Below are 14,788 nucleotides of genomic sequence, written 5' to 3'. Positions count from 1 at the left end.
ATGAGACAGCTGGTTCGCCACTGGACATACACCACACATGGAAACGACAAATGGTTGAAATGTTAACCTGTCACGCAAGGCTTCATTCTTCAAGTCGAGAAGTAGAGGGATGGATTCCTTGAATTCCTTCATTTTCGACTCCAAATAAAAGGCCACTGGCATGCTTCGGGTTTCTTTGGAAAGCTTACGGAGACTTTTAAGGAAACCTTCAATTCCATCGAGTAGAACCTGAACATTAAGATTCGCCCACAGAGTCGTAGACCATTCATTCTTCGCCTCCTGAAATGAAAAAAAAGTATTTTGGAAATGTAATTAAAATCTCTCTAATTTAACCTCTCGCATAGAATACTAGAACCCACCTATTGAACATACACAAGGTTTCAAATCATAAAGGCATCAAATACACCTTTACACAATTGAAATAAAGTCAGCATATACATCAACGTCCTTAACACAAGTAATGCCACAATGTGTGACTACACCCAGGATCTATTAACCACAAAGGGATCAGGAGATAGCATTAAAAGTTACTCTGTGATGGGTCCCAAAAATTGGAACACCCTTCCAATGGCAATTTGTGCTAGTGTTATACACCTTGTCTTAGGAGGGCAACTGGGCATTATTTGTTCATTGTTTGAACACAGTGTCCATAGATACTCATCGGTAGAAGAATATTTTGATGACTCGCTTGATAATTGGCACAGAAAACAAACAGTGTATACATTCTGTGATTTATAAAAAGATCCCTTTAGACTCTTTCATGAAAAGTTCTATTGTGCTCCTCAAAACTGCGGAGTTATATGTACTGATGACCTGTCCAGTAGAGTAGTATCAGCAAAACAGAACAAGCAGATTATAAAGATAAATGTAACACAATTTAAAATACAAACTAACTGCATGGGACACTCTGAAACACAGTGGCGGCTCCCACAGGGCGTGCTGCAGGGTGGTGAGGCAGGGTCGGGTGTGGGGGTAGTAAACTCGGACATATGACGGAACGGAGGATAGTAATGATTACTATCCTCCGTTCCGTCGTATGTCCGAGTTTACTACCCCCCCCACCCTGCCCCTCCCCCGCCCTATCGCCCACAGCACGCCCTATGCGAGCCGCTACTGCTGAAACATAACGGCCCGTTGTGTCACCCAGCAATGAAAATACATTGATTTTTAAAATTTAAAAAAATAGTACCCTGTTAACTTTCCAAGTAAAAATTAATAGAATGTTGCTGTGAGGGGTGAGCGGTTCTAAGTTTATTTGTTAATCTGTTTTCCTATCTAAAGAGCAATGTAATTGTGTAGTGTAAAATAAATGGCATTTGCAAGAAAGTGGGTTAATTTTTGAAGGGGTTAAGAGCACAACTCAAGTAATAAACACAATCTTTGTCAGAATGAAGTACAAAAGGCAAGCTGTGTTTAACCCTCTCGTAGCCTGGCACAACAGCAGTCAGCCTTAACTTGGAGGCAATGTGTAAAGTATTTATGCAACATTCAAACAGTAATAAAGTAAAAATACATCATAAGAAAAATCCCAAATCAATCAAAAAAATAAATTAGGTACAATAAAAAAAAAAAAAAGATACCAAAACGACATAAATTCAATAAGAAGAAATAGGAATTTTGAAAGTTTCAGGTAAAACTAGCTCTAAAAGCACAAAGCGCAACGCTCAGTTAGATTATTGTGCTGAACTGAGTCAACGTCACAAGTTGAGGCCCACCGCAATGGAGTGTGGTTCAGATACTGGTTCGCCCCAGTAGAGAGTTTACTGTCTCAATGTCCAAGTCCATGCGAGGAGCCTCGGCTAGAGCTTCGATTGGTTGGGGCTGTGAGGAAGTCGTTGACACAATGAGCAGCAATCACTGGAGCTTCGCATTGGTGGAAGATGTGGGTAGTTTGCCGTCATAACATCATGTTGGCAGGAGATGCAATGATGGTTGCTGATATGAGGAGCCCACTCACAGTCGTAAAGAGACCCAAACTTCTGGATTGTCACCTGGCGTGCAGATTTTGTAGATCTGAAGCAGGAGAAGTAGACTCTGTGCCAACCAAGGGTCCTCTTGGAGGCTCAGGACTTACTCCGGCAAAGGGCAGCAGTTCTCAGGCAGGTCTAGGATGTGCGGGTCCCTGTGGCTCACACAGGTGGTCAACCAACTGACCCTTGAAGTCACTATTGGGGATCCTGGGTTCAAAGCAAATAGACCCAGTCTTCCTTTTTCAGACAGCAGGAAGTCCTTCTGAATCTTTCACAGGTCCAGGACTGTTCTAATGAGAGGTTCCGAAAGTGCCACATTTATATTTAGTGCCAGTCTTTTTACAGGAGACAATCCCTGGCCCACTCCCAAACTGGTTTTGGCCAGTTCTTCCCCTTCCCTTGAGTGTGGCTCAAAACTGTCTAGAGGGACAAATGCAGAGTCAGGCCTGGTGTCATAAGTCGCGTCCAGCATGACGGGCGGGCGGGCGGAGGTAGGAGGTCGCACAGGGGTTTGCGCAGAGGGATACAAATAATTCCTCACCGAGTCCCGCGCCGCCTCCGTTCCTGGCCAGGTTCCACGTTTTACTGCTGCTTTCCTGCTCAGGATCAGGAAGAAGGCAGCCTCCCTCCCCCTCCTAAGCCAATCACAATGCTGCAATGGCAGCATTGTGATTGGTGAGGACGGCGCCTATGAGGAGGACATTTTTTCTATGCAGGCTGCAGCCTACATTGATAAAATCCAGAGTGCGAATGACTGGTTCTGCCGGCCCCAGATTGCCGACCAAACAGTCAGGTCCCACAACAGTGGGCAAGCCACTCCTCCCCGGCCCGCCCCCAACCAGGCATAACCTTCTGCTTTCTCGCAGTGCAAGAAGCAGAAACATAAAATAGTATTTGAAATGCCATTTTATGTTTCTGCTTCTCGCACCGCAAGAAAGCAGTGGGACTACGCTCCTCTGCGCTAACGGAGGAGCCGCTCCTGGTTGTGAGGCTCATTTATGTGTGCTGTAGGCAGGGTCCTTGGATGTACAACCAGGTTAGGGCACAACTTCTCCCCAGCCACCCAGTTAGGAAGACCCACTCCCTCTAAACCCATGCCCTTTTTTGTGCTCATGTCTAGAAGGAATACAGAACACACCACAGGAGAGTCATTCACAATCATGTGACCCTGGACACTGAGAAAAAGGGCACATTTGGTTTAGGCAGTAAAATGCCAACTTTCTAAAAGTGTCATTTTCTGAATAGTAAACTAAAATCCTACAGAGAGGTTGAAATTACAATTCAAATGAATGGATAAATATTTCTCTATCTGTTCCCAAAAGGAAGCTATCACTTATTGAGTATAATAAGGTAACCCAGTGTTAGTCTATGGAGCAGGCAGCCCTGCTACAGTGAAAAACAACTTTAGGAGTTTTTCACTGTCAGGTTATGTAAAAATTAAATACATATGTCCTACCTTTTAAATATCATGCACCATGCTCTATGAGCCTCTACGGCCTGCCTTATGGGTGACTTATAAACATTAAAAAGAAAGGTTTAGGCTTGGCAAAAGGTTTATTTTGCCAGGTCAACATGGCAGTTTAAAACTGCCACACAGGCTGCAGAGGCAGGCCTGAGACATGTTTTACAGTGTAACTTTAATGAATAGCACAATGAGTGCTGTAACATTTAATTTACAGGGTCTAGGCATATCCAGTACCATCTACTAGGATCTTATAAGTAAAATAAATGTGTAAATTAGGTGTATACCAGTTTTAGCATGTTTAAGAGAGAGAGAGCCCAAGTACTTTACCACTGGTCAGCAGAGAAAAAGTGCAAAGAGTCCCATTGACCAGAAAAACGAGTTCAGCAATAATAGGGTAGTGAAGGCAAAACGTCTGGGGGGATACAATGGCAACGTTTTTAGGTATGAGAGCATTTTATTAATGAATTCTAGACTATTTACATAATTTATTGACAATAACTTCATACAAATGAATTTATGTAACTCAGTGCTTACTTGCCGTTCCCAGTAATGCCATGCTCGTGCTCGCCCTCCAACACAGCAGTAGCGTTCTCTCAGGGAGCCTGGAAGGTGGATCTCCAACATCGCTGCTGGATTCACAGTGGTTTTACCGGGACACAGTCCATAGGGACACACTGCACGTGGAGTTATGCTTTGTGGTAACGTATATATTTACTTCTCGCCAATCAGACTCTGGGGCATCTGACTGCATGCACTCACCTATGTTCCTTAGCACTGCGTTCTCCTCCTTGGGAGGCCAAGGAGGGTTAACGTGCGGCAGGGTGGGAGGGCCACATTAGTAGCTGTCTATCTGAGTGTCTGCCTGATTTAGTCAAAGAAATCTATTCCTCCAATCTCTACTTCTCTTTCCATTACTAATTACATATCATCAGTGATGGAAGCAATTAATTAAAACATTATCTTGGTTAAGGGGAGAACTGATGCAGCACATCGCTTTTCCTAAAACTTGTAAGCAGGCACAGTTAGCCAGGGTGGTACATTTACCGAACTGGGCTCCTCAGAAGCGGAGCATGTCCCCCTGGAAAGCGGATCCAGAGAATAGGGATACACCGCCAGATTCATGAAAACCGAATTCTGCGCATTCTAAATAGCGATTGACAGCGAATCGCAATTTAGAATTCGCAGACCGGCATTCATCAAAATCTGCAAGAAAATAAAGCGATTCGCACGCGGCCGCAAAAAGCGTTAGCGAATTTAAAAAATCGCTGGAAGATCGCTATTTCCGTCAAAATCCGTGTAGGAATTGCGATATCGCTATTAGCGAGTTCGCTAAATGCGATCTCGCTAATAGCGAGATCGCTAAAACGGGAAGTCGCATTTCGAGCACAGTGATGACATCACAACCAGGAAGCTGGCAGTTCCCACCCCCAAACAGAACAGTGAGGCAGATCTCGAGGCTGCATCTCACAGAGCTCCTTCCAGAACACCTCCAAACTTTGAAATCCTCTCTTTTGTGACTGCAGCAATGGCAGAGGATGCTGCACCAGGGCACAGTGACACCGGGCGCAAGCGGAAGCTCAAATTTAGTGAGCAGGAGTTGGAGCACTGATAGAGGGAGTGGTAGAAAACTACACAAAACTATTTGGAAAGAACTCCAGGAGGGTGCCTGAAGCGGAGAAACGCCGACTGTGGCTGGGGATTAGCGCAAAAGTTAACGCTGTGGGCGCGACACACAGGTCGCTCGAGGAGCTAAAAAAGAGGTGGTACGACCTCCGAGGTTGTGCCAAGGAGAGGGTGGCAGAGAGGCTGGGCGAGACACTGGCTACTGGAGGTGGAGATCCTACAGTCCCTCCCAACACCCCCTTGGAGGACCGTGTGGAGGACACACTTGAGCCAGAGGCGTGTATAGGGGTCATCACTCTGGATTCATCCCGACCCACCCAAGACAGCCAAGGTAAGTGGCATGCGACTGCGACCCTGTCCCCTGACAATGGCCATGACCCTATAGCCTCCCATAATCAACCCAAGTCATGCAATCCATGCACATTAGGTCATGCCCAAAAGCATTGTGGGACATGTAGTCTGCCCACAATGTACAAAAACCCCAATGCAGCCAGATATGTCCCAAAGTACGCAATGCCACAGCCAGTCAGGGAATGTCAGCCAGCATGCATGTAGCAACTGCACGTGTGACAGATACATGCAATTAATCTAGGTCCACTTCCCCTCATAGGTGGCGCTGACAACAACAGCAGCGACAGGCTGCACATAGACGAGGCACCAGAGAATGCAGAGGAGGTGCCAACAGCCACACATCCTGCACCATCAGGCGCTGCACCGATCCCTGCTGCCAGACCAGCACCATCTGCGCCAGCACCATAAGGCGCTGCACCAATCCCTGCTGCCAGACCAGCACCATCTGCGCCAGCACCATCAGGCTCTGCACCAATCCCTGCTGCCAGACCAGCACCATCTGCGCCAGCACCATCAGGCGCTGCACCATTGTCAACCGCAACACCACCACCAGCGGGACCCTCAACATCTGGTGCTGCTAGTGCGGAGACAGTGCGCACACCCACTGTGGCCAGGCAGCACAGCAGGCATGGCAGGGTTCGCCAGCAGAGCACAGCATGCAGCGGCAGGAGGGGGATGGCTGTGCGCGTGCCAGGGCAGAGCATAGAGCGCCGGATGCTGAGCATCCATCAACTGCAGGCATGACGCCAAGGGGCAATGCAACTCCAGCTCCACAACATTGGCCACAATGTAGGAAATGTGTCGGACAGGATAGAGCGGATGACAACTGCTATGGAGGCGAATACTGCGGCCATCATCTCGCAGCGCAACACTGCCCGCCGCCGCCACCACCAGCTACTTACGCGGCTATCTGCCTACACGCGCTCTAACTATGTAATTGGTAATGCCACCTCCCAGCTCTCACGTCGGTGCCTAGCTATGTAGCTGCAGCTGGTGCAATGCTGCGAGGATGTGGCGCGAGTCTTGGAGCAGGTCACCAGTGCCGTACTGGCACTTCATCCAACCGGCCCAGCCAATGGTGGTGGGGACGACACTAGTGAGGGGACCTCCAGTGTCAGCAGTCTGTCTGCCTCACAGGTTGGTGTGCTACGCCGCAGCAGCAGGCCCACTGCGGGTTCACGTGCCGTCCCAGAGGATGAGCCTGAAAGGCGTTTGGGTGCCGCGTACCGGAGGCGCACTTGACTTTACTGTCCATTGGCAGGGACAAGCTGATGATAGAAGCATATCCTGTGTATGATTTAGAGGAGTATGGCGCAATACTGCTCACATGTTAAGAATTGCAAAAAGTCATTATTATTGTGCCTTCAACAATAATATTTATTCTAGCATTGTACATCGGCCTCCTGTCATTATTTCCATTGGCATGCATTTGTGAATTGTGGGGTGAGGGGAGTGGGTGTACTAGAAACTGTTCATTGTGATGTGGTTGCGGCGTCTGTGTCCTTCAGCTGGATTCTCCCCGCGTGCTTGACGCACATGTGCAGGTGGCCGGTCGTCCCCTTCCGACTCACTGCCAGAGATCTCTACAGGTATCCGGCTCTTGGTAGCAATGTTGTGTAGTATTGCACACACAGCCACAATGCGGCAGCACACATCAGGACTGTAGTACATGACCCCACCAGTCTTGTGCAGTATGCGGAATCTGCTCTTTAGTAGCCCAAATGTCCTCTCAATGCAATCCCTTGTGCGTATGTGTGCTACATTGTAACGCCGTTGCTGTGGTGTAGCAGGGTTGAGGTATGGGGTGAGGAGGTATTCACGGAGGGCGTAGCCACTGTCACCTGCATGAGAGGAGCAGAGGGTGAGTGCCTGTGCAGCGCAGCTACTTCATCACAGTGTAACATTGTGGGCCAAGTGTACTTACCAAGTAGGTGTCCTTCACCAAAGTCTCCCCTGGCCAGTCGTGTGTGGAGGCCGCTGTGCCGGAATATGAAGGAGTCATGTGTGCTCCCCAGGTACTGTGACACTATGTCCGTGATGTATGTCTTAGCATTGCACACCATCTGGAGGTTGAGGGAGTGTTAGGACTTGCGGTTGCGGTACATGTACTCCGTTTCAGCTGGTGGGCAGATGGCGATGTGCGTACAGTCAATGCATCCTATCACATGTGGGAAATGCGCAACATTGTAGAATTGATGCTTGGTCTCATCCAACTCCTGTTGGCTGGTGGGAAATTTGATGTGGTGGTGTAGCTGGGTCAGCATTGCATTTAGGAAACTCCTCAGGCAGCGGGACATGGTGGGCTGGGATATCCCCCCTGCAACAGCAACTATCCCCTGGAAGCTCCCAGAGGCCAGAAGGTGCAGGCTGCACAATACCTGGACATGTGTGGGCATGGCATTGGTCCGCCTTGTTGGGTGCTGCATCAGGGGGTCAAGGTCCTGAATTAGCTTGATGATCATTGCCCCATACAGGCGGTACTTTGCGTATATTTGCTCTCTGGTTTGACCCAGCAGGGTGACCCGCTGGCGGAATACCCTCTCCTGGATCCTACATCTCCCCCGTGCTGCTCGCTGTAGCCTTCGCCGCCTGACCACCATGTAGAGTCCTGGCATTGTGAGACTCCTAATGCTGCTGCTGCATCTCCTTAAGTGTGTTTGGTCAGGCCAGCACCTGTTCCTGATTGGGTAACGGTTTTAAAAAAAAAAAATTCATAGGCTTTGATGGTTACCACCTGCTTTGGGTTGTCCTTAAAATGCGCCTCGCAAATTGCGATTTACGGGTTTTTCGCAATTAGCGAATTTTCTTGAACAGCGATTGCGATTATATTGCGGTTTCGCAATATTTTTCGCAGTATCCGTGGTTCCTCGCTATTTCCGATTCGCAAATGGGCTACTGCCGGATTTCTGCGAATAATTTTGCATATTCGTTATTTTGTGTTTGCGAATTCGCTATTTCCTTCATGAATACCGATTTTGACTATTGGGCTCGCATTCGCTTTTTCGCAGCTATTGCGAGCGCAATTTCGGTTCATGAATCAGGCCGACAGTGCCTGACAGCAGTGAGCGTTCTCTATCCACTGGCACCATTATCATAGTTCAATGCCTTTCAAAAGGAAATGCAAGGAGAGGCATATGCTAGGTGATGGTAGGAGTCCTAGAGCAACCTCTCGCTCTGGAAGAAGGGCTAATGTGAATAAAGATGTGAATACTAATACTGTAATCAGTCCTGCTGCCATGGGTCAATCTCAAGGCTTATCGCTGAATTCTTGTTCAGAGTATTTTGGCAAGCTAGTATAAATATGGAACACTTTCCAAGTTGACCTTTTGGAGAGGCAAAGAGGCGTGGAGGACAAATAGAACTCCCTAATCATGCAAGATTAGATTTGTACTTCATCTCATCTTGGTGGTACTGCAAAAGATTCAGATCGAGTCGCTGCGCATTCTGTGAATTCCGTTTCTATTTCCACTTCGGATGCCCATTGTGTGCAAGTGGGCAGACGTAATTCATCTCCACTGGCTTCCCCTTTGCCTCACATACCCCTCAGAGTCCTTTGTTACTATTCCCCGACGGTATCAATAGGGGACCTAGGCGTATCCTCTAACAGTCCTGTTCAACAAAGTTTGTCCCAGCCTCAAGGCCTTGGACCAACCGCAGATGCCGTTACATGCAGTTGGCAAAAAGTAACACTTCAACTGTCACCTGCATTCACTTCATATGCTAATGTCCTGGAGGCAGTGCCTTTGCTCCCCCTTGAAGAGAGAGGATTGGTGGGACTTGAAGCACAAAGTTGTGCACTGGCTAAAATCCAATTCGGGTTGGAAGTATGATTTGTTGGGGCAGATTATATCTGTTAGGAGGGTGGATTAGGTTGGTTATGACTGTAACTCAATTGAGGACTTGGTGGTGATCAAATTGAAAAAGATGGCAGTCGTGAGGTGTTTGTTGCCTTGTCTGAATTACCTGGTTACATTTTTTGGGGAGAATTCAGGCACATCCCTTGGGTTATTTTTTTTATCACCCCTCTCCTTTGTTTTCTGTTAGCAATACAACTATTTCCCAAAAGCCGAGTTATATTATTAGGGTCCAAACAGCGACCCATTCAGCACCTCTTTTACTGACATTGACTCAATCAATCAATCAATCAATCATATCATTTGTAAAGCGCACTACTCACCCATGAAGGTCTCAAGGCGCTGGGGTGGGGAATGATGCTACTGCTCGAAAAGCCAGGTCTTGAGGAGTTTTCTGAAGGTTAGCAGGTCTTGGGTCTGCCGTAGGTGGATGGGGAGGGTGTTCCAGGTCTTGGCGGTGAGCTGGGAGAACGATCGGCCGCCTGAGATCGCTCTTCGGAAGTGGGGAACTGTAGCGAGGGCGAGGTTGGCAGAGCGGAGCTGGCGGGTGGGGGTGTAGAAGCTGAGTCGTCTGTTGAGGTATGTTGGTCCGGTGTTGTGGAGTGCCTTGTGTGCGTGGGTGAGGAGCTTGAAGGTTATCCTCTTGTTCACCGGGAGCCAGTGCAGGTCGCTCAGGTGGGGTGTGATGTGGCTGCAGCGAGGGATGTCGAGGATCAGGCATGCAGAGGCGTTCTGGATGCGTTGGAGCCGTCTCAGGAGTTTGGCTGAGGCTCCTGCGTAGAGGGCGTTTCCATAGTCCAACCTGCTGCTGACAAGGGCCTGGGTGACTCTATTTCTCGTTTCAGTGGGGATCCACTTGTAGATCCTACGGAGCATGCGGAGGGTGTTGAAACAGGAGGAGGAGACGGCGTTGACCTGTTTAGTCATGGAGAGGGTGGAGTCGAGGATGACCCCTAGGTTGCGTGCGTGGTCGGTGAGTGTTGGAGCGGTTCCCAGTGCGGTCGGCCACCAGGAGTTGTCCCAGGCCGAAGGGTTGGATCCGAGGATGAGGAGCTCCGTCCGAGTTCAGCTTCAGTCGGCTGTTCCTCATCCATTCAGCAACGGCCTTCCTTCCTTCGTGAAGGTTGGTTTTGGCGGTGTGGGGGTCCTTGGTGAGGGAGAGTATCAGCTGGGTGACATCGGCGTAGGAGAGGATGTTGAGGTCGTGCCGACGGGCGATGTGGGCGTGCGGTGCCATGTAGATGTTAAACAGGGTTGGGCTGAGGGATGAGCCCTGGGGTACGCCGCAGATGATCTTGGTGGCTTCGGAGTGGAAGGGGGGAAGGCGGATGCTCTGTGTTCTGCCGGAGAGGAAGGAGGTGGTCCAGTCCAGGGCCTTCTCTTGGATCCCAGCGTTGTGGAGGTGTGTTCGTAGTGTGTGGTGACAGACTGTGTCAAATGCGGCTGACAGGTCCAGGAGGATCAGGGCCGCCGTTTCTCCATTGTCCAGCAGGGACTTGATGTCATTGGTGGCGGCGATGAGGGTAGTCTCGGTGCTGTGGTTGCTGCGGAACCCAGACTGGGAAGGGTCCGGATGTTGTTCTCCTCGAGGTAGCAGGTCAATTGTTTGTTGACGGTCTTCTCGATGAACTTTGCCGGGAACGGCGGTGTCGGGGTCGGTATGGTCGGCAGGTGGGCTCTGGGCAAGGGTGGTGGTTAGCTGGTCTTCGGTGACTTTGCTCCAGCAGCGTTGAGGCATCTGTTGGGTGCGGTGGTGCATGGTGGATTTCTTGAAGGTGAAGTGGATGCAGCGGTGGTCGGTCCAGTGGAGTTTGGTGGTATGGTTGAAGGAGACGTGGGGGCTTGCGGAGAAGTTGGGGTCAAGCGTGTGACCGGCAGAGTGGATGGGTGTTGTGACGAGTTGTCTGAGTCCGAGGTTGGCTAGGTTGTCGATCAGGGTGGTGGATTTGGTGTTGTCATTGTTCTCGAGGTGGAAGTTCAGGTCCCCGAGGAGGATGTAGTCCATGGAGGCGATGGCGTGTATGCTGGCGAAGTCGGGGATGGAGTCGCTAAACTGTGGTCGGGGTCTGGGCGGTCTGTAGATGAGGGTTCCTCTGAGGGTGGTGTTGGGGTCGGTGTGGATCTGGAAGTGCAGGTGTTCGGCAGTGCTGAGGGTGTCGTCGGTGTTGGTCGAGACTCTGAGAGTGTTCCTGTGGACGATGGTGATTCCTCCTCCCGCTCTGTTGGTGCGGTACTTGCGGGTGATCTTGTAGCCTTCCGGGACGGCTATGGCTATGTCGGGTGCCGAGGCGGGGTTCAGCCAGGTCTCCTTCAGGAAGGCGACGTCTGGGGAGGTTGAGTCGAGTAGGTCCCAGAGTTCAACGGGATGTTTTCGGGTGGAGCGGGTGTTGAGAAGGATGCATCTGAGGTGGTTGGGTTCTTTCCTGGTCGGCAGCATGGTGGGGCGGATGCTTGCAAAGCTGCAGTTCCGGCAGGTGAAAGCTCCGTGGGTGCGCTTCGGGCGGCAAAGAAGCAGGTGTGTGATCGTCCGGTGTTGAGTGCTTGGAGGGTTCTGGCATCGTAGCGGTGTCGGGTGTCGTGGCGTTCGTGGTGTCCAGGGGTCCTGGCGCTGGGCGCAGTCCAGGCACGGACGGGCACAGATGGGCATGCCTTAGGTGCACCAGCGGCATGCCAGCGGCGCGCCAGCTGAGTACGCCCGCGTAGCGGCTTCCATATGAGGGGATGTGGGAGGGAGGAGCAGCTGGGAGGGAGGAGCAGCTGGGAGGTGGGCGCGGGGCGGCTAATGGGATTGCAGGTGGGCGGGGCAGGGGAATAAAAACAAGTCTGGGCAAGAAAGCAAGTACAGGCACAGGGGAATAAAAACACGTCTGGGCAAGAAAGCAAGTACAGGCACAGGGGAATAAAAACAAGTCTGGGCAAGAGAGCAAGTTAGGCACAGGGGAAAAATACAAGATTAGGCAAAAACAATGCAGGCAGAGCCGTGCAGCAGCGTGGGGAGCGAGCTGCCTGCGAGCAGGGTCATAGGTCGCTCCTGACTGACCCTCGCCTTGCACTTCCAGAGATCACACTACGCTTCCCCCAACTGTGTCTAGGGATCCAAGTGTAGTGTCTTGTTCTCATCCTGTAAGACCCATTTTACTCCCCATAGTAAATACAAAGTCCCAAGAGTCTTTGGGTCTAAAAGTGTTTTCCTGGAATATTGCTGGGGCCCGTTCTAAGCTAATATATATATAGAATGGCTGAGTATAATTTCTGAATTTGACCTAGATTGTTGTTAGGAAACTTGGATGATGGAGAACTTTATATTGGATAGTTTTCCATTTTTATGTGCCTCCGCAATTCCTTCTGTAGAAGGGCAGGAAAAGGGGGTCTTGCAATTCTAGTGTCAGTCAAATTATCCTCTATTAAGATTGAAGTAATTGACTCCACCAGTTGGTATCAGATCTTGTCTTTCTCTTGCACTGGGTCATATGATTTTAATGAACTAATATTGTAATATTTTTGATCATTGGACCTTGGAAGTGGTCAAGCAACTTGATGTTTTTATTACAAACTACAGTGAGAATTGTATGACCCAACCATTTTTTATTTAGTTTGCCAATTGTACTAGCCCTACATGTAAATTCAGTGGCCAGCAGGTATATGGTTTATCTAGTATGGGTAATAAGAATGATACTCATTTAAAACATTCAGTTTGTGAGGATGCTTTTATCAGCATAATTGTTAAAAAATGTTTTTTGCCCGGGACATGGGTTTGCCAGTTCATCTTCAATTACCTACATTTAATGGAAAGGCTGCATGTGGTACAAAAGATATTATCCTGTTTTCAAGAGATCAGGTCCTCTATACAAATTTTATTTAAATTTCTGCTAGTTGCATTAGTCATCGTAATCAATTAATTTTGACTCTGATTATGGTTGTGAATAAGGAACATGGGTCAGAAGACATGAAATTGCATCTAAACAGGTGCAAAAAAAAAATGTTAGTCACAAAAGAGAATTGCGGGCCCAGAATGCTTAATCTATGTAGATGGTTGTTGCTCATTTGGTACTGTGCATTTCAGGGGAGACTGAAGCCTATCTGATCCTTCTTACAAATCCTGAGTATAGATTTTATCGCACTTGTTTCTGCTTAAGCGTTTTTCATTTTTTGGTCGCTTTTCCATCTAAAGGTACATGGGTTGATCAACTCGCTATCTGCCCCTGTGATCACCGAAAGTAATGAAGCACTAGTCACTTCATTCTTTTTTGCCCACTTTACTCTATCCTGCCGTAAACCTTTTCTTATGCCACGCTTATAAGCAGCCAAGATTACCCAATTCCAACATGCATTATCTGTTTTACAACAGTTAGCATACCCCGATATCGGTTATGCTGTTTTAACAGAGTTGGCTGAACATTTGGAAAATATATGGTTTATGATTTTAGGATGACAAGAATTTTATAGGATAGTGATTTTTTGTTAGGGTTATGTTTTAACTTTTGTAATTTCCTATGTATTTTCTGTATGGTATTATGGCTATCTTGCCGAATAAAGTTCCCTGACTGGCTGGTAACCACGTATTAATTGATATAATGTTTTAGGTTCCGAATTCTGTATTCTGACAACATTTGTAGGTCTAAATTTCATGATGATATTGAATTCTAATAACAAAGTTGAGCTAAGTCTACAAATATGACAATGTTTCTTGTAGACCTTTATCGAGGCAGGCCTGGGCCAGTAGTTGGGTTGATGCTAGTGAAACCAGATGAATTATTGGGTGGGTGAATAGTTATAGGGTCACAAAACATTTGAATCTAGTGATGCGAAGAAACAACCCGCTTAGAGCATGCCTAGACCATGTGCCTTTATACCTACACATCTTTAGATGGGTTGATCCTATAGTTTATACCATTTAGACACTGGAATTCACATGCAAAATCTGGCCCACCGCAAAGTGAAAAAGACATGGCTTTGTAACACTAGTACAAAGGGGGCGAAGACCATGAAGAAAGAGCAGCGCTTGAACTGCTTCATTCCTGACTTTTGATGGATGGGAGGTCCAGATGACAGCTTCTGCACATGAGAAGGAATAGCCCCAGTGTTCTGTCTAGAAGAATTCTATGGGGCAATACTGGTAAATTTTCACTGGGGAAGTTTAGGAGTCCACATAGAAGCACACGACAATCCTTGATTTTATACATAAAGTCAGCAAGTAAAGATTTGAGAACATACTTCTATATTTAATTTGGACTACAGACAAAAACAAGTGCAGTTTCATTTTATTTCTGTAGTAACCTACCCGTCAAAAACGCATGTCAAACAGAACTGATGTACATCGCTCTAGTAAATGGTTGCACAGCATAAGGCTTGGGTTGGTGGAGGATTTGCAATGTGGCGTGGGAACAGTAAGTGGAAAACATCACAGGAAAGTCGGTGGTGTCACGGTGGAGGAAGACTACTTTGGCAAACAGACTTCAGGACTGGAGGATACGCCTTGATGAAAATTATTATTGAGAGATTATATCTGAATATGGCCAGAGATA

The 14,788-nt window shown here is 48.2% G+C and overlaps 1 protein-coding gene across 2 annotated transcripts in view; it reads right to left on the bottom strand.

Moving 5' to 3' along the window:
- Positions 1-14,788, bottom strand: part of DNAH10 (dynein axonemal heavy chain 10) — a 2,445,728-nt gene that overhangs the window by 1,531,335 nt on the left and 899,605 nt on the right. For both annotated transcript variants that reach the window (XM_078667623.1, XM_078667624.1), the window contains one exon: positions 68-279. In XM_078667623.1, the coding sequence (XP_078523749.1) occupies positions 68-279 (212 nt within the window). The remainder of the gene's footprint in view (positions 1-67; positions 280-14,788) is intronic.

Source organism: Lissotriton helveticus, chromosome 11 (assembly GCF_964261635.1).
Source record: "Lissotriton helveticus chromosome 11, aLisHel1.1, whole genome shotgun sequence".
NCBI classification, from domain to species: domain Eukaryota; kingdom Metazoa; phylum Chordata; class Amphibia; order Caudata; family Salamandridae; genus Lissotriton; species Lissotriton helveticus.
This window is presented reverse-complemented; position numbering and strand designations above follow the sequence as displayed.